Below are 23,911 nucleotides of genomic sequence, written 5' to 3' on the forward strand. Positions count from 1 at the left end.
TGCTCGATACCACTTTTTGTTCGACCTATATCAGTACGAGTACTCAACTCTTGAGTTGTCACTGATACCAGCACCAAGTACTGATGCTACTAATACGTAAAATTCCCCACCCAAAAAAACAATGACAAATAATTTTAAACAAATAACTAAATATTAGGGATAGACTGATTATAAGCCAGGCCGATTATCAGCGCCAGTATTCAGCATTTTGATGAATACCGGCATCGGCCTCTTTGACGAATCATACGGCCAATAATGGATCGATTTAACACTGTTAACTTCAGGGAACTAGTTTAAGTTAACTTTATAAGAAATGCCGCTGACCCTGATAACTATCGACACCTTCTGTTTTTGTTTGGAATCAAAACTAAGATGAGTAAAAAAATAAATTACATTTCAAATATTTTTAAAATTTGGAAAACTTTCTTTACAGTAGAAAACAATAGGGAGCTACTGTATTCACTTGTTTAAGTTTTTATTATTTAACCTTTTAAGACCTTCTAATGACTTTGGGAGGTCCCTGAACTTATTGCTAGAATTTTAAAACAGAGACGTATGTACATATATACAGTAAAGATGATGAAAATAAATAATAATAATAAATAAATAAATAAAGTTAAGATTTGGAGTTTGTGGTTGATTTTTTATTTATTTTTTTACACCAATATTTTCCCTTTTAGTGAAAAAGAAAATCGGCTGCAAATATCGATTATCGGCCTCCTTGACTACTAATAATCGGTATTGTCTGCGCACCGATATCTTAAATGAAGGCTGGTATTGGCACAGATACCGATAACTGGTATCATTACTCATTTATCTCTAGTAACAGCCAATCACGGCTCACCTGCTATCTGAGTTTGGTCATGTGACATTTGCAAGCTGAGCCACAATTGGTCGTTACCTAAGCCCTGAGCAATTGTGATGTCACCTTCAGTCGTCAGCAAGTAGCAAAATGGCCGCCCCCTGAGATGGATAAAAATGTGTGAATTTTGATGCTTTATTTATATTACACAAGCACAATAGGGCTGAATAGAACATGTTATTGTCAAGAAAGTTTTGGGGTTGACTTCCCCTTTTCACACTGCATTTAGGTTTCTTAGTATAAGTTTGCTGTGAATGTCAATGCTTGCTATCACTAACTTTGACAAATTTCTTGGTCAATGAACAATTTTTTAAAATTATATTTCAATTATTTATACGACATAGTGTGGTATTATCTCTGCACGTTCCAGGAAGTTGTCAGTGTGCCACCAGCGCATTTGAAATTGATCACTTGTTCATGCTGCGTCCTTTTTCACCCTCGCCACACTCGCACCTGTCGTTGACACACACATATACATTCATAGACCCTGGAGGCAGAATATCCCCCCTCAGTTTCCAGGCGAGCAGCTCTTAAACAAGCCAGGCCTAGTTGAACTGTGACCTCCGCATAGAACATGCCCTTGGGGTAACAGCAGACTCACAGGAAGTGTGTCTTTTGTGTGTGTGGAGCAAAATGTCTTTGTGCACCGACTTGCTATTTCAGTGATTTCAACGCGCACGCATTCATGAACACTTATTCATTTGGCAGTAAGATGCTGCTATTTGTGGTTTATGCCATTTGCTTTTTTACTGACTTTAACACTTCTTTGTCAAACGACATCACTACATGATCCCTACACCATATAGCAAGTATTAATGTCTTGTTTATAATCATGATGGATGGTGCGTTCAAAGCCGCCCGTCCCATCTCACCCTTGCCCCTGTGAGCACACTTAAACAAATCAGCCTGTGTAACTCGATCAGATGCATTCCCGTAGATGCATTTTTGAATAAAAAAAAAAAGGTAAGAACTTTCACAAAGCCGAGACATTTGTTTTGAACGACAATTGGATTAAGGCTGAGTTTGACGGTTTTCAGTTGGACCCATCGTTGCTTGGTTGGCGCCGCTATCATGACCAATAACCATCTGCACATTGTTGTGGCCACAAAGGCCAAACTGTCCAGTGTGACTTTTTTTTTTACAGACCATGTAAAGACCCTTTTTGATATATATTCCAGTGTTCCCTTGCTACTTCTCGTTTCGGTTATTGCTGTTGCACGCTATCCTGGGGTTTTCACTTGGGACCATAACTTCGTAGGTGTACCTTGCTTTTTCACAGGTTTTCTTGTTATTTTTCTTCATTCTAAGTCAAACCAGTCAAAGAATGTTGATGTAAAAAAATATATATTATTTTTTTTTTGGGGGGGGGGGGTATTTGACCGTGAACATTAGAGCTCAAAGCCCCCAAAATCAAATCCCCGTTCCCTCAGAAATACGCTCGGGAGTACAGTGCTTCACTCAGACCGTTTGGAAAGATTGTTCAAATGTGCCCCGAAAAAAAGAGTACTGGAACCCACTGTGTCAGGCAGTACAAGGAAAGTAAACAGTTGAAGTACAAGCTACTGACTAGGCAGCGTCCAGAAATTATTGTGAGCGGAGCAGCACACAAGCACAACGAAACGTCCACTTAGTTTTTCTTTTTAGTTTAAAATGGCTTACCTTAACCAGAATATGGTGTCTCTTCTTCTTCCTATTCTTTTTCTTCTCGTTATTTTTCCTCATTAACCTTATTTTCATCCTTTTTCTTTTCCTTCTTTTTTCCTTCTTTTCATTATTCTTCTCCTTCTTCTCAATCTTTTTTAATTCCTTATTTATCTTCGTCTTCTTCCTCTTCTTCTCTATATCTAAAATGGTGCCCAGTGACCAAGGTGACCATATTTCCATTTCCACAAATAGAGGACACTTGCCCCGGCCTTGAAATTGTGGTACCAGTCGCAGTTTCACAATGTTCTTGACTTGCAAGGACTTGCTATTCACTCAATGCCAACCGGATATTTTCGTGAATTTATAAAACCCGCAGACCCCCAAACAGGACGTAAGAAAATGTTCTGCCCTCCCAAAAGAGGGCACGTCTGGTCACCCTACCAGTAACACACTTGGGCCCTGGCATGAGTCGTTCCTTGATTTTATCTATTTTTTTGTTAAACCTCATAAACATGGTGTGATTGTTTTGAAAAAAGTGGATGGCCACAAAGAGGAAATTTGCAGAATAAGGAGAGAGTGTTTGTATATTTTGTGATAAATACAGTCACTTCCAAAAGTATTGGAACAGTAAAATTAATTCCTTTAGTTGTATACTGAAGACATTTAGGTATCAGATCAAAAGATGAATGAGACAAAAGTTTAGAATTTCAGCTTTTCATTTACATGTCGATGTGAAACAACTCAGGACAGAGCACCTTTTGTTTGAACCCAACCATTTTTAGTATTGGAACAGACATTATTAAATTAACTAAAGTGAATAATATTTAATATTTGGTGGCATAACTCTTACTTGCAATAACTGCATCAAGCCTGCGACCCATTTTCTTCACCAGACCGTTGCATTCTTCATTAGAAATGCTTTTCCAGGCCTTTACTGCAGCCTCTTTCAGTTCTTGTTTGTTTCTGGGGTTTCTCCCTTGTGTCTCCTGAATGCATGCTCTATTGGGTTATGGTCTGATAATTGCCAGTCTAAGACCTTCTTCCGGTCATTGTCTTGTTGCATGATGAAGCGTCTTCCAGTTAGTTTGGATGCATTCATTCTGCAGCTACCATCAATTTGTGGGCCGACCCGCTCACTATCCCCTGTAAATTGCGGGGGTCTACTGTAATACCGTATTGGTACGACTGGCTGGCTTGGTCTCTTTTCAACTTAAAACCAGGAAATTATTTTTGGGGGGGCACTTTTGAATTACTGTTTTTAAAGGGAATTTCATTCTTTTTCTTTCCGCAGTTCCCTCTAAAGAATGTCACACCAAAACACACACACAAAAAAACTTGCTTTAGGACATTTTGATGTGTGTGTCATGTATGTACACTTTGTGTGTATCCCACACCTTGTTATTTCCCCTGTGTTAGCGCGAGTCCATCCCACCACAGTAGCCTTGGGTTTGCTCTTTTGGCCTCGGTCGGCCCTGCGCTCATATCTCCATCCATCACAGTCTCCTGGCTTCACCCTGGGGTCCCTCCGCACAGCACAAGTCCCTCTCCCTACCTGCGCAGGCTCTTCCGTTTTTTTTCCCCAGGCGCCACATCAGGCCTGCGGCCAGGGGGCACTCCGTTGCGGACGTCTCTGTAGGTGGCGCTAGGCCAGAACGGGCACACGTGCTCGAGAGACGGGTAGAAGGACGCACACACATGCACGCGCACAAAGACCAGCAGGGGCTCTCTCCTGCCAGCTGCTGTGAAAGAGAAGGCGGCGGATAGAGGAAAGGGGAGGGAACCCCTAATAGGCATAACTAAAGCACTCCTAATGAAGGGATCCTGTGTATGCGAGTGTGTGTGTGCGTCATGTGTTCAGCTGGAGTGTAGCTGTGTGTGTCGTTAGTGTTGATCCAGTTATAAAGTGCTATGGCCCAGAGGGGTGGCCTGATATTAAAGCCCTAAATGATGCTATTTATTATGTTGTGTGTGTGTGTGTGTGTGTGTGCGTCTCGGTATGCCCGCGCACCCACCTTATTGCTTTCCTCCCCTCATGTTTTTCGTGGGCTGTGCCGGTATATTATTGTTAGAATCAATAGCCTCGTGAGCAGGTCACAATTTTTTAGGGCTTTATCGATGTCATTATTAGTCTTCTGTGGTTGCCGCTCAGACAATCAGGAACGCGTCGCACTTGTATTGATCGCACGTTTGGGTATTATGAAGTTTTAAATAATGACGTTCTCACAATGCATTTAAAAAGTTGCGCTTATCAAGTTTTTGGGAACCTACTTAAGATTTCTAAATTGGTATCTTTTTGGTATTGAATGAATTGGTTCACATATTACTACTTTCAACATAGTAGGAGGCTTTAACACATTTCTTTGTGAATGAATTTTATATTTTTAAAAATGAGACAATGTACCTCAGTAGAAAGCAGACCTGCAAAGGTCAAATTGTTCATTAAGGTGTTAATAAATTGTGTCCATGTCTATCTGTTTGCAGTAATTTGCAGGTTACTTCCTGGGTTGATGACCGGACAGGTGTGAGCATTTGAGAGGGTGGACAATTCCAATAATTCTATAGTTAGGGATGTTCGGTAACACTTTTTTTTTTCCAGACCAGTATGAGTACACCACTCTTGAGTATGCCATTAGTACTTTTGATAAATGAAAAAATAAAACTGACAGATTAAGGAAAAGTTTTATTTAAAATTTTAATTAAATTAATTCAATGTATTAATTAATTACATTTGTTCATTGAATATTTTTATTTGTATTTAAAAGTTTAATATAATTTAAGTTTAAATAAAAAAAATAATAAGAAAAGACCTATATATAGTATCACATTTTTTCTTAAAATTGCATGAAAATAATAACACATTTATCTTTTTCTAATATCCAATTCCTGATCTTAAAATGGCCAAAAGAGAGCTGCCTATATTGGTATTGGCCACGGCAACGATGAACTGTTTTACCATGACGGAATAAACAAAAACACCAAAACTAGTAACACTTTTGCACACACATGTAGGAAAATGAATCAACAATATACATATATGTATTGAGAGGCACGTGTCCGAAAGGAGAATAGTTGTGGGCCTCAGTCGGGGAAGAACACTGCAAAAAAGGACAGTAGAAAATTTAAGGAAACAAAAATCTAGTAAAATAAGAAAATGTTACTTAAATTTCCCTGTAAGATTTGGAAAATAAGAAAATAATACTATCCCCATATCAACCACAGCACTCTTGAAAATAGTATTTTTAGACTAAAAACAAGTAATATTGACTTTTTTCCAAGCTGTGATAAATAGAACTATTTTCTTAAAATACAGAAGTTTTTTTTTTTATTATTACACTTGGATAACTTTGCCCGAGTGTTAAGCAGGGAGATAACAGGTCCCATTTAATTGTCTTTGGTATGACCCAGCCAGGGTTTGAACCCACAACCTCCAAGTCTGAGGGTAGGCATTCTACCACGAGACCACTGAGCTGGCATTGGATCAATAAAATGATTAGTTTAGTAAAAATAACGAAATGAAACTTGTCCACACTTGTATTTTCGCCATTTATCTTATTACTAGATTATGCAAAATCTTAAGAAAATTCAATTTATGAAACCTGTCTGTTAACACTTAATGCCAAGACTGCTTGATCAAATAAGATAATTAAGTAATACGTATCTTAAAATAAGCACAATGATCTTGTCAGGGCAAAATAAGCCAATTTAGCCCAAATTTAAGAATGATATCTTAGTTAAGATTTCCGTTTTTGCAGTGAAGGCGCCGCTAACCATCCTCATCGCCTCTGGCGCACTCCACACATGCTGTGCCATCACACGCTGTGGCTGCCACTGACACTCCCGTCTCTCTTCACTTCCATCACGCTGCTTTAACCGGACTCTTCCTCCGCGTGACCTCTGCCCTTTGTGCGAGGGTGGACCCCCGACCTGCAGCAACCCGCGGTTGTTAAGATGGCGTGCGGATGTAGGGGGACACTGTGTGTGTTATCGGCACGTGTTGCAGATATGAAACCCCCCGTTGTGTCATTGCATGGCCCGCCTGCTTCACCGCAGTGAGCCTCCGCGACCCCTGAACCTGTATGACCCCTGAGCTGACTTTTTCATCGATGTTCTGAACCTGCTGCTTGAGGGTGGTGGCTGAAATTGTGCCTCTAAAATTGCCAACCTGCTTTTTCCTATTTGTACTCACATACAGGTGCAAACCCTCTACAGGCCAATGGTTTGGGACACAATGCTCGAACCTATGCCAAAGAAGGAGAAGTGAGCACACTTCTGCAAGAATGGGAGGGCAAGGTAAGACATGCTGACGTTCGCGCGCACACACATGCACGCTGATTAGGCAATTAGAAGAACGGCGCTTTGAATATGTCCAAATGTCTGTTTCCTGGTCGGTTCATCTGTTTCATTGACGTACATCGCATTGTCCCATACACAAACACTGACGCACACAAACGCTCATCAGGAGGTCCCCGCATGAGTGACAGCTGCTGCGGAGAACCAGAGATGTGAAAGCTGGTAAAGGTTAACTGGGGTTCAAACCGGTTCAAGAGTTAAAATGGGATGACGCAGTGTAAAATATGCTATATGTTGTCACTGTCGTACAGAAACCTCTGATGTCCAGTTTGGTCAATTTGATATTTTTGGACAAATCTGGGTCTGTTACAGAAAGTGTTACTTTGAGGAATTATTGAGCAATCTAGTGTTGAAAATTAATGAATATTAATGGCTCAACAAACATGCCATGCACTTTTGCTTTACGCAAAAGTTTAGAAGTTACAAAAGTCATGTAAGGAACTACTTTTTGCAATGGCGTAAGAATATATTGGCTCACAGCCAAGGCACGCTGTGTTACAACTTAAACTTGTTTTCTATTCATGACCTAGAAGATTCGTGAGAGACTACGACACGTTTCAGTTTATGTACAAATTTGGGTTATGTTGCCACTGTAGGAGGGGAACTTGTGTCAAGTGGAATTTTAATATTGAGAAGTTGAAATCATCAGAAGTGTGTCATATCCTTGATGTGAGGTTCATTTTTGACCACATTTTTTGGAAATGTATATCTAAAGCCTGTTCTACAGCGCATGATTTTGGCTGGCTCAAACAAAAGACGCACAATATGGGAACATCTGTCTCACACTGGGCAAGAAGCAGAGAAGACAGATGTGACCATTGTGTGACCAAAAACAAGCTGTGATTATATATCAAGCACTGTCAGATTTTGAGAGAAATCCTCTCTATAGCCACTGTCATCAGCAGCAAGCAATGCGGGAGAAACGGAGGTGGAAAATATGTAGAAAATATGTATGAATATTAGGGCTGGCCAATAAATCGAATTAATATGATACATCGTCATTTTAAAAATCGAATCGTTGAAAATTTGCTAAATCGTGAAATCGAATTTTGTCTTCAGGATTATTAAAAACTGTTGTTTTTATGTTCTGTTACGTCCAAATGTTTTTGTGAGTTGTATTTTTACACAAGTGGCAAAAATGCTGGATGACAAAACATGTTTACAACTACTTGATTGTGGCATTTAAGCACAAACTATGAATGTTAAGTTTATGTTAAAACTGTTTTAGTATCAGTGTACATGATTGTTGTCTAAACATGTTGCACAGGAATTATTTTTGAATAAATGAAACCTTTAAATTAATGTTTGTTGGGTGTATTAGATAAAAATCAATTAAAATCGTAATCGTCCTGAACAACTGTAAAAATTTAGATTTTATTTTTTGGCCACATTGCCCAGCCCTAATAAATATATATGATGTATAAAATATGTATCAAGCACTGTCAGGAGAAACTGAGGTGGAAAATATGTTGAAGATATGTATAAAGGGCTCTTTGGTGCGCTTTTGGTCATGTTAGCTGGCTAAAGCTAACGGTAGCTGTAACTAAACTTGTGTGAATATCAAGAAGCACCTCAATCTCGGTAAAAATGTTTTCTCAGATTGGTCCCATTTGCCTAAGCATTAGCCACCAACATCACCATACTTTTCACATAGAGGATGAACTGTCACTGTGCGGCCTGAAAAGCAGCACACATGTCCTTGAAAGTGAATACGGAAATGTTGAAATAAGCAAACAATCTCAACTGCATCTGTTGTTCAATCTAGTTTCAGGAGGCGCAGGCTCGACGGGAGGCGGAAGAAAGGAGGAGGTTCCCCCTGGAGAGGAGGCTGAAGGAGCACATCATCGGACAGGAAGGGGCCATCAATACTGTGGCTTCAGGTAACTAAGCTGGCGCTGGGCGGTATGGCTGAAGAGTGTATCACGAAGTATATGTATATAGTGGGGGTGAGAATCTTTGAATGTCTCACGATTTGATTAGATTCCGATTTTTGGGTGTGCGATTTCAATTTAGAATCGATTTTCAATTAAGAACGATTTTTTGATTCACAATAATTTGATTGACAATGATTTTTGCTTCAATTTATAGATGTTCAAGGAATCGTAATGATCTACTCCAGTCTGACTCGCTAATGCTAATTAGCGCGCTACTCGCGGCACGTTTATCACTCAAAAGAACGGCTCCACGCTGCAAAAAAACATATTTTATTGGAATAACTTGATCGTAACTTTTCGCTTCTACTCTCTAATGTGGCTACAACTTAACAGTGTGTCAGACCGCGTGGAACCACACTGCCCCTAAGTGGCCAAAATGGGTACAACATGAACAGCGCTTCCAATAAAGGCACACACAAACAAAGGGAAGACAGTATAAAATAATTTAAATAAAATCGATTTTGGGACATTTAAAATTGATTCTGAATCGTACTAAATGAGAATCGCGATACTACATACTTCATATGCATATGTAATATTGTACTTTTAATAAGTGTTCAATGCAACTACGAAAAGGTCAAACTGCTTAGTAGGGCTCAGCTTTAGAAAACAGGTGAAAATGACATCACAGTTGCCCAGGTAACAAGCAATCACAGCTCAGCTTCAGAAAACAGGTGAGTTGTGATTAGTTGTTGCCTGAGACCTAAACAACTGTGATGTCATTTTCACTCGACAGCAAGTGGCAAAATGGCCGCCCCCTGAGATGCATAAAAACTGCTGGATTTTGCTTCATAACTTATATTCCACAAATGCAATATTAATAAGAATGTCATGTTTTGATTAGTGAAGTCACATATAACATATTATATTGTCAAGAAATGTTTATGGTTGACTTCCCCTTTAAGTGACACTTAGGTTTGGCGTGCATGCATGTCCTCTTACGTGCTTGTAATTGTGGCTAACGCTACATTGTAGCATGCCTACGATACGTATGATAGAGGTTTACTTCTTTCTTTCTTTTTTAATCGAACATTTTATCAAACATAGATGGATGGGCATTTTGTATTGATATTGATCAGGTGTCTATTGTAATTTGTTGTAAGTTATCGCCCCAAACTTAATGTTGAGGATAAGATGTTGCTTTGTAACACTTGACAAACACTTGCTCAGGCACTGTTTGTTTTCTTTGTTTTGCTCCCTCTTCTTTTCTTCCCTTGCTTGGCTGTCCTCAAGCAGGAGGCGGGTTCAGACAGACCGGTGGACGCTGTAATTGGTTAATTGTGATGAATGTGCTGTCTGTCAGACGTAGTACACAGGTGCTGTGTGTATGTGTGTGTGTGAGACAGCTGAAGGAGGCCAGGCTCGGAGCCGCCAGTTAACGCGATTACTGAGAGAGGAGACATACTACAGACTCCCCCATCCTCCCCCATTTGGCGTTCTCTCCTCGATCCTCCATCTCCATCACACCCACTCGTTCTCCTTCCTTTTTCAACATTTACTTCATGGCCTTCGTGGTACCTACAGAATCTTTACATCATTGTTTCTAGACACTGCAGCCTCACTGGTAGACAAAAAGCAAAGTACGCTCTATGGACAAAAGTATTTGGACACCTGTCATCGATATTGAGGAGGGGTGTCAAAATTATTGTGTTGATTTTGACTTATTTTAACTCTTTGACTGCCAAAAACGTTAAATAACGTTTAGTAAAATCCTATGGAGGAGTGCCAAAGACGTTAAAAGACGTTTGTTTCAAAACAGAGGTGAAACTAACCATTTTCTATTGTTGATTACTGAAAAACGGAATAAGGTAGAAACAAACTTTTTTTTTCTGATGAAAGATGAGAGTCCAATCTTTCATTTGGTAGTATGTGTGTTTCCATAGTCCAAACACATAATTTTCTGTGGACCTTGAAGGATCAGTCAAAAATGCTTAAATCGGCTGGCACCCACGGCATCCCTTTTCTGAAAACGTCTGGCAGTCAATTAAAGTTCCTTTAGCGCCACAATAAAAAAAAAAAATGCGCACAATTAATGATTAATGAAAGCCTGTACTGGGGGAATTCCTATCGCAACGCAGCAGACATATCCACGTCAAAATTAATCAATAATAAATTTTATAATAATACATATATTTGTGGATACTGGGGTCAAGTTGTATTTAGACATTTTAAAAATGTTCACAAGTTACTTCATGTTAAAGATTAGATAGGTCTTAACATGAAAAGAAAAATGTTCTGAGTCTTACAAATGCAATAATGCCATCTAGTGGCAGAAAAATCTATATCACACTTGTTTTTTTTACAGTGAAGTATTTTTAAATTTTAACTAAATGTTATGAATTATTATGAATTCCCCCCACCCCACACACACACTTTTATGTTGAGTATGAAAACTTGGGTGGGGAAAATATTGTACATTTGAACAGATATAAAATTCACAATTAATCGTGAGTTTAACAATTGAAGTCATGCGATTAATTACAATTAAAATGTGAAGTTCCCAACAGCCCTAATATTTACTTTTGGGAAAAGATGCTACAAGATGTTCGAGTACGTCCGTGGACGTTGACGTTAGCTGAGAGGGCCTTGCTCACAATTTCTTCTGGTTCTTGACCACGAGCTCAGTTTGCAGTCAAGTTCTTCCAAGGATGCTTTTATGGACCACGGGAACATTGACAGTGGAGGCGGTGATTAGTGCAAAGAGGAAGCAGGATGAGTTAGAGCACAATAACACAGCAGACAGTAAAGAGCTGATATTACACCAGGCATCCAGAGAGGCCTGGTATTGATCCGTGTGGGTGCGCGCGTCTCGGTCTGTCTGTGTGTGCGCACAAGAGAGGCTATGTGTTATTTTTATGATGTTGCAACTGTTTGGGTTTAGATTTTGCAAGCTAATCAACTATCTCCCAAAGGTGGAACCGGAAACTATAAACTGTAATGAGTTTGTAGGAGAAAAAGCTACAGTAACTGTTTTTTAATCAACCGGCGAACACGATTGGTATTTAGCGGCTAGGCTTGTGTCAAATGTTAATGGTGCTACTGCTAACAAATGCTAACAACTGCATGACCTCAAGTGTGTAAAAAAACCCATAACAAATGACACAGAGGATATCACAGGTAGTCCCAGGTTTTGCTTTGTGCAGCTAGAGTGAATCATGGCTCTTTGGGAAGGTGATAAATGGTCACTGTTATCATGGCAAATTGTCCTGAAAGCCATACAAGACGTGGCCACATTGATAAGGGAACATTTTATTGATCCCAGAGATGTATTAAAGTCACCAAGACACACGCACACACCCACGCTCACACAGAAAAGGAAAGAGAGAGAGAGAGAGAGAGAGACACGAGCATGAAAGTCAAGCATATCATCCATCAGCACGAGCATAATTGTCACTTTATGTATATACTTTTAAAATATCCTTACCAAAGCTGAGCCTAGTTTAAAACCACACAAAAGTGATTACAGTGTTTTATTTTTTTATTTTTAAACAGGCAAAATATTGCTCTCACTATGATGCTTTGCAGTTGTAGACCAGTGCAATCTAAAACCACAATTATCAGCATTTTTTTTTTTAAATACATCTGGTAGTGTCAATCAACATAAAGCAACATAAAGCGTCATTTTATAAAGGCACCAAAGAAATAAAAAATAAATAAAATAAAAATAATGGCAGCATTGTTGGCAGTTTTTACATTGAATCTCGTTGGATTTTGCTCATGTGCCTAATGTTGTGGCTGGTTGGTTGGTGTCTATGTAAGAAATAGGATGTCCGAATCACTTTTTTGGGGTGAAAATCTCCAGAGTTTGAGTCTCCATCCAATACACTGGGAAGAAGAAAAAAAAACACCCATCCAAATTATGTCTATTATCTTGATTTTTTATTGTATTTGAATAATGGCTTTTCCAACATAAAATATTTCTATATGGCTGCAAGTCTAGGGCAACAGTTGTTCGGGTACAGCACAAAATACTGTTGAGATTAAATTACACTTAAATGCAGCGTCTTGAATATCCATCCATCCATTTTCTTAACCGCTTGTCCTCACAAGGGTCGCGGGGGGCGCTGGAGCCTATCCCAGCTGGCTTCGGGCAGTAGGCGGGGTACACCCTGAACTGGTTGCCAGCCAATCGCAGGGCACACAGAGACGAAAAACCATCCACACTCACAATCACACCTGTGGACAATTTGGAGTGTTCAATTAACCTGCCATGCATGTCTTTGGAATGTGGGAGGAAACCGGAGTACCCGGAGAAAACCCACGCGAGCACGGGGAGAACATGCAAACTCCACCCAGGAAGGCCGAAGCCCGGTCTCGATTTCACGTCCTCTGCACTGGGAGGTCGACGTGCTAACCAGTCAGCCACCGTGGCACGCCCGCGTCTTAAATAAACAAATTAAAATATAAAATAGCAGCAATTACACTTTGTGCAGTAACATCTTAAATGGTCAATTAATAGATTTCACAAAATGAAACTATTGATGGCTGAATTTGATAGACTCCAGATCCTCGTTTCTTTTGTCAAACAACTCAACCCCGTAGTGCGAGGTGTAGTGTCATTTTCTTCTAACTTTCATCCTCTTCCCTTCATTTTTCATTTTATTTTCAGACTTGTCTGCATTTGGCAATTTTACGTACATATGGTCATTTTGTGCCAATTCTTTTTTTTTGGGGGGGGGGGGGGTGGCATTTTATGGCAATTTTTTTAAAACTTTTTTTCTGACATTTTTGTGTATCAATTTTCTGACATTTTTAGAAATTTTGTGGACATTTTATGGTGATTTTCAGGATTTCATCTTTTGTTTTTGGACGTTTTACAGCTACTTTGTGAACTTTTTCTTTACTGCTTTTTAAAAAATCCCTTCTGCCTTTTTTTGCTTTTTAGATGTTTTTCTTCTTGCCTTTTCTTAAATCAATTTCCTGAAATTTTCAGCAATTCTGTGTACATTTTAAGGTAATTACTTCTTCTTTTTTGTGGGCATTTTATGGTAACTTTTTTTATAGCATTTTCTTTTATGCCATTTTTTATTCAGTTATTTTTTGGGCAATTTCATGGAAATTTTATGGTAATTTTCTGCTTTTCCAAAGATCCACAGAAAGCCACAGCAGAGTGACTAAAGGGCCACATGTGGCTCCAGAACCGCAGGTTGCAGACCCATACTCTATACTGTTGATAGTGATGCATCAATAATCATTTCTACTGTGTCTGACAAAGGAAACTTTGGTGAAGGGCCTAATACTTCCTATTACGCAGCAGGCCTGCAGCAACACACACACAAAGTACAAATACACAAACGCACAGGAAGGAGGTTAAATTGATCCAGGTTTAGCTCTCAGGGCTAAGAGTTATTGAAGAGAATCATCCCGCTATAATCATGTTAGAGCCGACCAGACCTGCCCAATACACACGTTTGTGTGTGTGCGTGTGTGTGCGCGCGAGAGAGCGCTCATTTGTTCTGTGCCTCCTTCCTTTCTGTGTTCTTGTCAGGCTCCTCTGAGAAATGTCAATGCGTCCTTCTGTCAAAGTCGCTCTCAATCAGCTAAAACGCACACAGAAGGTTACGCCGTCATTCACGCAGCCATTGATAACGCAGACGGAACTTGTCACGTTTCATCTCAGCGGCCATCTCTGACACACTCGTTTGTTTCTCAGCCTCGTTCTCTGTCTGCTTATCTCCATCAGCCCCTCTTTATCTCTCTGTTTCCCCTCCTTCCTCCCATTATCTGTCTTCCTCCCCGCATCTCTCCATCTTTGCCTCCATCATCATCTTTCCACCTCTGCCAAGTATCACTTCTTGACAATGAGTAGCTATTCTTGGCAGGAGTACTTTAACACTTGTGCAGGAAGTAAGCGCCACTAGTTCTCATTCGCTGCTGCAGCTCAAACAATTGAGCAGGAAGTGTTTCATAATGTAATTTTTGTCAAGTATATGTGTAGGTTGCATGGAAGAGATACCGCGCAGTACACGCTACTCTCAATGAAAGGCTCCCATTGGGTGTGGTTATAAAGCCAACCCTTGTGTAAGACTCGAGAGCAGGCATAAGCAACTAGCAGGCCACAAGCAGTTCCCACTTTCTGTCAGTTTGAGTTATTTTAGTTTTAAAGTAGAAGTCAACCTTAAACATTTCTTGACAATAATATGTTATTTGTGACCTCACTAGTCTAAACATCCATCCATCCATTTACTACCACTTATCCGGGGTCGGGTCGCAGAGGCAGCAGCTTTAGGAGGGAAGCCCAGACTTCCCTGTCCCCAGCCACTTCAACCAGCTCTTCCGGCGGGATCCCAAGGCCTTCCCAGGCCAGCCGAGAGACATAGCATTTTGCCACTTGCTGTCGACTGAAGAGGACATCAGTGTCGCTTAGGGCTCAGGCAACGACCAATTACAGCTCACCTGTTTTCTGAACCTGCGCTACGATTGGTTGTTGCCTGAGACCTGAGCAACATTGATGTCATCGTCAGTCAAGAGCAAGTAGCAAAATGACCGCCTTCTGATAGTGATAAAAACGGCTGGATTTTGCTGCTTAACTCATATTCCAATAACGCAATATTAACCAGAATACCATATTTAGACTAGTGGGGCTCCATAGAACATATTATTGTAAAAATAAAAAAAATGTGGGGTTTACTTCCCCTTTAATGAAATTTGGTGCACTTGTTGATAGTGATGGTACAACACTAAATCTAAAAATTTCGTTCAATCGAAGGAGGGGTTTAGGAGCAACAGCCAACCAAATTTTTACATTTTTGGCAAAAAGGGGCGTGGCCGCCTTCTTTTGAACCTTTATATCGAACTACAGGGTCAAAAAAACAAAAAACAACCTGATATTATTGGAAAGAGAAATGCATTAATTTAGAAGATTCGTGCATATTTTAGTAACTTGGCCTTTTGACCCATGATTTGACCTTGAAATTGACCTTGTAACTAGATCTCAAAAATCTTTGTTTTAAATGCATGTATACGGTTCAGGGATGTAATTGTTTTGTTCAGCAGCAATAAGGAGTTAAAGTGTCTTTGTATACATGTCTGTCATGAAAATCTGAAGGTATGGATACTTTTGACTCCTTTTTGCAGTTAAACATTCTACCTATCTCTGAAACTTGAGAGATTACATTTCATGAACAATTTTAAAATCTCGTGATCAATCTACAAGGTATATTTCAAGGTCAAATGTCAAATAAGTTACTAAAATATCCATCAATCTTCTACATGATTTGGAGTCCTTGTTGATTTCATTTTCCAACAATACCTGACTTTTGAAGATTGAAGATTGACCCTGTAGTTCCTAAGATGTAACGGTTCAAAGGAAGGCGGCCACACCCCTTTTTTTCCAAAAATGTCCAAATTCGGCGAGCTGTAGCTGCGGAGCCCCTGATCCGATTGACCTAAAATTTGAAATTTAGTGTCATGCCATCACTATCAACAAGTCCACCAAGTTTTATGAAAATCAAAATCTGCATGGTTACAAACTGGGTGATTTGGCATGGAACAACTCTCAGGTCCTGTAACTGTAATAACTCCCGAGCAATCACACACAGTGCCAGCCTTGTCTTGAGCTACTGCTCACCCCGCCCCGTTCTACTGCTGGGTGTGTCAACACAGTATGATTTTTGCCTTACCATAACGGCCACAAACTGAGCTGATTTGATCCCTGAGTCAGAATTCCCCTTTGGAAACACACATTTTTGCTTAAAAGTGGCACTTTGCATACTGAAATGTTTCATGTTGGTCTAAAATGCACAAATGAACCTGAAATTTATCAAGCCTCTCACATTACAATCAAACCTCTCAACATCTCCAAATGCACTGCATAGAAACTGTTTCTCTTGGTGAAGGACTCTTGTTGGTGGCCCGGTGGGTGGTGTCTGGTCGGTGCTGGATTTCACTTTCCTTTCTTTTCTTTGGTCCTTCCTCGGGTCTCCTGGCGGCCTCACGACTCTGGCTGGTAGTGTTCGGTTTAGGTGAACGGTATGGGATTTTTTAATAGTTTTTAGGTGAACTAATGAATACACACCCACACGCACGCATGCACACACGCACGCACACATACTCACGCACATACAAAATAAATAAAAAATTAAAAAAGAGAGAGCAATGATGATGACATGTCAAATTGGTAAAATTATCGAATGAACAATACTGAGCTCTCCAGAGAGAAGAAAAAGAAAAAAAAAGAAACTGTTGCTCTTTTTCTAATCCTCGGCTTTGACTGCACAGCAACATTAAAAACGATTGGTACATAGTGTGATGTTTTCACTTTGGGGATGTGGTACATTCACAGTGGTGTCCGATGTGAAGCAAAAAAATAAATAATTGGATACAAGCAAGAAAAATCCGATTTGATCATCAAGACCCGCACGTAGCCTAAATTTGAGAGTCGGAAACGGCAGCAGATTCACTCTTGACTTAGCTAGCTCATCATGCTGCCTTTGTGTACGTGCGGGTGCGGTTGCTGGGGTGATGGCGGGGTTGGGTAGGCACTCCTCTTTAAGCAAACGTGTGTGTGAGGCTGCGATCCATGCTAAACTGATTTTGCCATGGCCGCGCCAGGGAGGCTAACGCAATTACTGCTGGCTAATGGCCCCACTGACTGTGTGGGGGAAGGAGAGGCATTGTGGGTAGCTTTCTGGAGGTCTCACTCTGATTTCTCATCTTCTCTCTCCGCTTGGTTTTGTAGCCAAATGCATGTGACCCGTCTCTCATCCCCGCCCTAGCACCCCTTTATCAAAGTTTCTGGGATACCAGCCGCCTTCGGGTCAACTCGGGTCACACGGGCAGAAAAGCAAAGTCAACAAATGCAAATGTTTCCGATAATAGCCTCCTTTTCTGTCTTTGTCTCTCTCTCTCTCTCTCGCTTATTCAACATGCAGCCATCAGAAGGAAGGAGAATGGTTGGTACGATGAAGAGCACCCGCTCGTGTTCCTCTTCCTGGGCTCATCGGGAATTGGTAAATCACTTCCCCATTTACACCACAGCCAACATTTCCTCTGCTGGTTTCTTCTCAGGAGGGGAAAGCAAAAACACTCATAAACTGTATGACGATGTAGTAAATGTAAAACACCTCAGCAGTCCTGCCTCTCATCCAAAACAATGTTCCCAGTGCTCTTTGTATTTGTACTTTGGAAATTTGAGTTTTAGAAAGAATCGTACGCTTCAACGGCGATGCTCATTATGTTAAGCGACAGACCCGTCACCCAACTTTAATGAATGTATTGTGCCGAGAACTCTGAGCAAGGAATTGACTCCTAGGGCTGTGCAATTAATCGAAATTCAATTACAATTTAAATTACAACGTTGGCATATTCATAAACAAAAATAAAAGATTATTAATACTAATTTTGAATTGTTTAAATTTACATATTTGCACCTTCTTTTTTTTTATGATGTAATCAATCTTGTTTGGTCCAAAAAATACTTGCATATAGTGTTTCCCAAAAAAAAAAGTCTTAATATTTTTTACATTTAAACATTTTCTTGTTTTGTACCAAAAAACAAATAATTGCCCTAATCGTGATTTCAATTATTGCCAAATTAATTGTGATTAATATATTCTTCATAATCGAGCACCCTTATTGACTCCTATCTTAATTACTGAGGTGTGGTTGACCCCTGTTGCTAGTTATGAGTCAACATTTCAAAACCCGTGATTGGTTCTTCTTCTATTCGCTAGCGCTAGCTAGGTAAGGTAAGGCGACCTCAGCAAAATATTTACAGGTGACAAACACTTACAGTTAGTCAAGTCAGAGGTTTCTAACATGGCTTGGAAGGAGATTAACTGAACAAATGTGAAATTTGAAAATAATTCTGCTCATGTTTCTCTGTGGGAATTAAAATTGCTGCATGGTCACTTATTTGAAAATAGTTGGTTAGATGGGTCAGAAAAGTTGCTAACTTGGCAACATGGACTGCTTTAGTAAACTAGCTACACTAACCATGCTGTTAGTGCATGCGCTTTATGTCAACAGGACAGTATGGAGGACCAAAACTGCCCAAATTAAAAAATAAATAAATGACTAAATAAAGAAATGAATAAAAATGAAAATAAAAACAGATATTAAAAATATTAATCAAAAATTAAATACAGAAAAATAAATATAAATGGAAATAAAAACAACAAAATACATATATCCCCAAATAAATAAATAAAAGTAAAAATGAATACAAAAATACAAATACATGTCGAAATAAATATATAAAATAAATTAAATACCAATCAATAAATAAAATATGCTCTGCTCTCACATTTATTTATTTCATGCTACAGACGCTCTGTCAGGTTGAAATATTATTCAAATGAGGGGGTGGTCCTAAGCGTGTCTTGAGTTGGGCTCCGCCGTTGCAAAGTTTTGGTCCTCCATACGACAGAAGCCGCTACAAAAATATATTCAAAATAGAAATAATCATCCTGATTCCTGCCCCATAGCACTTTTGTAGCATTATAGCATGTAGACTTGCACTCTATAAGCAGTTAAAGGATGTACAAATAAAGTACAACAACAATTATGATACTGCTGCTACTCCATCCAGACGATGTGTTACTTGCAAATTGTCAAAATTTTAAATCCTTCAGTTAAACCATCTTCAGTCATTTTTGTTTGCAAAGAGTTCCTGTATTCACAAGATTTGTAAATGTTCACAAGATGTACACACAGGTGCCATCTATCAATCCATCAGTCGGCGGTAAATAAGAAAGACAGCGTATGACATTATGAGATGTGGCGATTGCTGGGAAAGTGGATGGTGAAATGGCAGGCTGGGGAGATAGATGACGACCGAGACCGTTCATATTCTCTCTTGCCCTCAGCGACAAACGGTGACCGAGAGACATCAATATTAAACACAGCAACAAGACACACACATGCGCGCATCTGCATACCAAACACAAGACATCAATATCTAATATGAGCATTTATATGCTGAATATTTTCCAGACAATCATAAAGTGGCCTTCTAGAGATGATTGAAATCTCTTTTAGAGGTCGCCACTGAGATTTAGGCCAGCACTTAACTCATTCACTGCCATTGACGGCTATAGACGTCAAAAATTCATTTGAACTATTTCTGTTTAACATTTTTTTTCTCACTTTTCTTAACAAGAGTATGAAAACCTAGAAAAAAAATATTGTACATTTAGAACAGATATAAAATTTGCAATTAAAAAATTTAATCGCCTGATGCGATTTAAAAATAAAATAAAAGACTATTAAAAATTAGGGGCGTCAGGCGCTTAAAATTTTTAATCGTAATTGAATCGCATGACTTCACTAGTTAACTCACAATTAATCACACATTTTATATCTGTTCTAAAAGTACAATAAAAAAAATCTAGGTTTACATACTCTTGTTAACAAAAGTGGGAAAAAAATGTTAAACTAATAGAAATAGTTCAAATTAACTTTTGACGTCTATAGCCGTCAATGGCAGTGAATGAGTTAAAGACAGATCACCCTTCTGTGTGGGATTTTTTTTTTTTTAATGCAACTTTCCCCAACTTTTGTTTTGTTTAGAATATAAACTACTGCAAAGTAATTACTTGTGTGTCGGTGAATAATTGAGTGGACTATTTTTGTCTGCTGTGTCATAGGAAAGACCGAGTTGGCCAAACAGGTGGCACGCTACATGCACAAAGACGTCAAAAAGGTGAGGTCACGTGACACGCCAACATAATATGCACACACGCATAGCTAACATGGTAACCAAAATATTAGGTACAGTCATCATTATGATGTAATGGTAGCAGTTCTCATTGTTTGTGCAGAAATCATGTCTGCTGTGATTTTATGTATTCGCAGTTGAGCTACAATACATGTTGTTCTGACTCTGAACAATTGTGATGTTACAGGGGTTCATCCGGATGGATATGTCGGAATTCCAGGAAAAACACGAGGTACATTGCTTTTCAACGCGGCCTTGTTTTCGTGTTTTACTGGGAGTCCTCAAGTTCCGTTCCTACGCTGGCCATGTAACCCGAATTTCACCGTTAAGGTCGATATTTACATCAAAATACTTTGTACAGTAATTTTCAAAAACATTTTTGCGCCACCCGAAAGAGCGGGGAGCAATATTTCGTGTTTGCGCACGGACATTCATTGCTGACGGACAGACGGCAGAGCGCAGCTAATTCAAACTTAAAGACGGAAATGTGACGCCCCTGATGAAATAACTTTAAAACGGCGTGATTACCGTGGGAAGTTAACAAAAAAGAAGGTGCTACGGACGAAGCACGGGCGCCGTAAAGTCGAAACGATGTAGGTCGCATCCGACGTAATTCGAGGACTCCCTGTATTGTGTTTACTGTTTTTATTTTACTAGTTAATTAACTGTCTTTGTTTAGTTATGTCTGATTTTTTTTTTACCGTTTACAGCACTTTGTAGTTTATTTTTATTTTATTTTATATTATTATTGTATTTATTCTATTTTTTTTTAATTTATATTATATTTATTTATTATTTATATTTTATATGTATTTTTTTATATATTTATTTATATTTGTATATTTTAAAGTATTCTATAAATATCTTTTTTATGTCTGATTTTTTTTACTGTTTACAGCACTTTGTAGTTTATTTTTATTTTATTTTATATTATTAATGTATTTATTTTCATTTTTTAAATTGATATTATATTTCTTTATTATTTATATTTTATATGTATTTATTATTTATTTTGTATATATTTATTTATATTTGTATATTCTAAAGTATTCTATAAATAAAGCTGAGTTGAGTTAATTCGCCCCGTATGTCTTCCCTCAGGTAGCCAAGTTCATTGGCTCGCCACCAGGATACGTTGGGCACGAGGAAGGAGGTCAGCTGACCAAGCTGCTGCGGGCGTGTCCCAACGCCGTCGTCCTGTTTGACGAAGTGGACAAGGCTCACCCCGACGTCCTCACCATCATGCTTCAGCTCTTTGACGAGGTCCGTGCGAGCGTGACCCCGCGCGCGCGCTCATGTTTGCGTTCTGAAAAGCCCTTTTGCGCCCGCAGGGTCGTCTTACGGACGGCAAGGGGAAGACCATCGAGTGTAAAGACGCAATGTTCATCATGACGTCCAACGTTGCCAGTGAAGAAATTGCCCAGCATGGCTTACAGCTGCGGCAGGAAGCGGAGGAGGTCACCCGCAGGAAACTGGCAGATAGTCTTGGTGAGAATATGCCAAAGCATTTGTCTTTTTTTCATTTAACATTCATCTACAATTGATCATTTGTCATTTTTACACAATTTATCTTTCATTATCCTTTGTTTAACACTTTATAATTAATTATTTTGATTTGCAATCACACATTCACTGGCTTTCAGTAAGACACTTCAATGATGACATCAAGTAGGGATAGACCAATATGCTTTTTTTCAGCGCCGATACCGATTATCGGTAGTAAGGGAGGCCGATATACATTTGCAGAAAAAAACTAATTTGGTGTCAAAATGTTTAATAATAATAAAAACTCCAGCACTTTACTGCTTAGATGCCTTCAAGGACAGCTGTTGTGATTTGCAACATGTTAAAGGTTTTTTGTTTGCCATCAGCTTTTGCACCAACTTTACTGTGGATTCCGCACACTAACACTAATAGCCGCTAATTTGCGGGCTAACCGTTAGCTCGCGGGCTAACCGTTAGCTCGTGGGCTAACCATTCACCCACACGCTAACCTCGGGATAACTCCCAAATAGCCGCTAAAAAACGTCTATTAGGTTAGCCCGCGAGCTAACCTAATAGCCGTTAATTTGCGAGCTAGCCGGTTAGCCAGCTCGTGGGCTAACCATTCACCCGCACGCTAACTCCCAAATAGCTGCTAATTCGCGAGCTGTTAGCTCGTGGGCTAACCGTTGTCCCACACGCTAACCCCGGGATAACTCCCAAATAGCCGCTAAAAGACGGCTATTAGGTTAGCCCGCGAGCTAATGGTTAACTCGCGGGCTAATAGCCGCTAATTGCTGCTTATTTGCATTTAGCACTGTACGAGCAGCCAATCAGATGGTGCTGTGGGTGGGCCAATGCTGCAGGGAGTCAACAGCCGCTGACTAACAGTTTTTAATATATCCGCGATCAAGACAAAAAGAGAGGCCAATGCCGATATTCATAAAATGCTGAATATCGGTGCCGATTATCAGCCGGCTCGATTATCGGTCTATCCCTAACATCAAGTCCACTGTGGCTCATTGGATAGTGCGGTGGAGCTTTGATCGGTAAACAGGAGGTGATGGTTTGAATCCCACCTTAGACAGATTGCAGTTTTCTTTTTATTCATTTAACTACAGTTAAAACAAAAATGTAATTTTCACATAATTTCTTTCAATTAACTTAGTAAGCACATGCATTCAAATCTTAGCGTTCAGCATTCCCACGCAATTTCTCCAGAAATTGCACTTTGTCTAGTTACACTTTATAAAACCTCAACATTATTATCGTTGTACAAATCATTTGTGCAAGTGTTCATAATGTCATAAGTGGTCCGTGTTTGTATTTCTATTCCGACTTTCCTCAGAAGAAGCACAGAAAAGTGATGACATCACAATTTCCAGACAATTTAAGGAGTCTGTCATTCGACCAATCCTGAAGGTAACTTTGCACTTTGACCCCAACGAGTACTCGGGTGTGAGCCTTCAACCTAATTCTCGCCTTCTTGCTCAGGCACATTTCCGCAGGGACGAGTTTCTGGGTCGGATCAATGAAATTGTCTACTTCCTGCCATTCTGTCACTCGGAGCTGCTCCAGCTGGTCAGCAAGGAGCTCAGCTTCTGGGCTAAGAAGGTTTGGAGCATCCAGTCGAGTCACTTTCATTTGTATTGCAGTCATTCGCAACACAAGGTGTCAAAATGTACTACTTTTGTTTTTGCTCCCATTTTCTATGAGATGAACTCAAACTTCTTCCACATGCACAATATCATCATTTCTCTCAAATATTGTTCACAAACCAGTCTGAATCTGTGATAGTGAGCCCTTCTCCTTTGCCGAGATAATCCATCCCACCTCACAGGTGTGCCATATCGAGATGCTGATTTGACACCGTGATTAGTGCACAGATGTGCCTTAGACCGCGCACAATAAAAGGCCACTCTGAAAGGTGCAGTTTTGTGACTCACCCCCCAATAAAACAAAATTGCATCTTTCAGAGTG

The 23,911-nt window shown here is 39.6% G+C and overlaps 1 protein-coding gene across 3 annotated transcripts in view; it reads left to right on the plus strand.

Annotated features, from left to right (window-relative positions):
* clpb (ClpB family mitochondrial disaggregase) overlaps positions 1-23,911 on the plus strand; it is a 43,272-nt gene that overhangs the window by 15,647 nt on the left and 3,714 nt on the right. For 2 of the 3 annotated variants that reach the window (XM_077566735.1, XM_077566737.1), the window contains 9 exons: positions 6,699-6,796; positions 8,622-8,736; positions 17,664-17,741; positions 20,379-20,434; positions 20,637-20,681; positions 21,551-21,712; positions 21,781-21,937; positions 23,280-23,353; positions 23,426-23,545. In XM_077566735.1, coding sequence (XP_077422861.1) covers positions 6,699-6,796; positions 8,622-8,736; positions 17,664-17,741; positions 20,379-20,434; positions 20,637-20,681; positions 21,551-21,712; positions 21,781-21,937; positions 23,280-23,353; positions 23,426-23,545 — 905 coding nt within the window. The remainder of the gene's footprint in view (positions 1-6,698; positions 6,797-8,621; positions 8,737-17,663; positions 17,742-20,378; positions 20,435-20,636; positions 20,682-21,550; positions 21,713-21,780; positions 21,938-23,279; positions 23,354-23,425; positions 23,546-23,911) is intronic. The other variant, XM_077566736.1, reaches the window with a different exon arrangement.

Source organism: Vanacampus margaritifer, chromosome 5 (assembly GCF_051991255.1).
Source record: "Vanacampus margaritifer isolate UIUO_Vmar chromosome 5, RoL_Vmar_1.0, whole genome shotgun sequence".
In the NCBI taxonomy this organism is placed as follows: Eukaryota; Metazoa; Chordata; class Actinopteri; order Syngnathiformes; family Syngnathidae; genus Vanacampus; species Vanacampus margaritifer.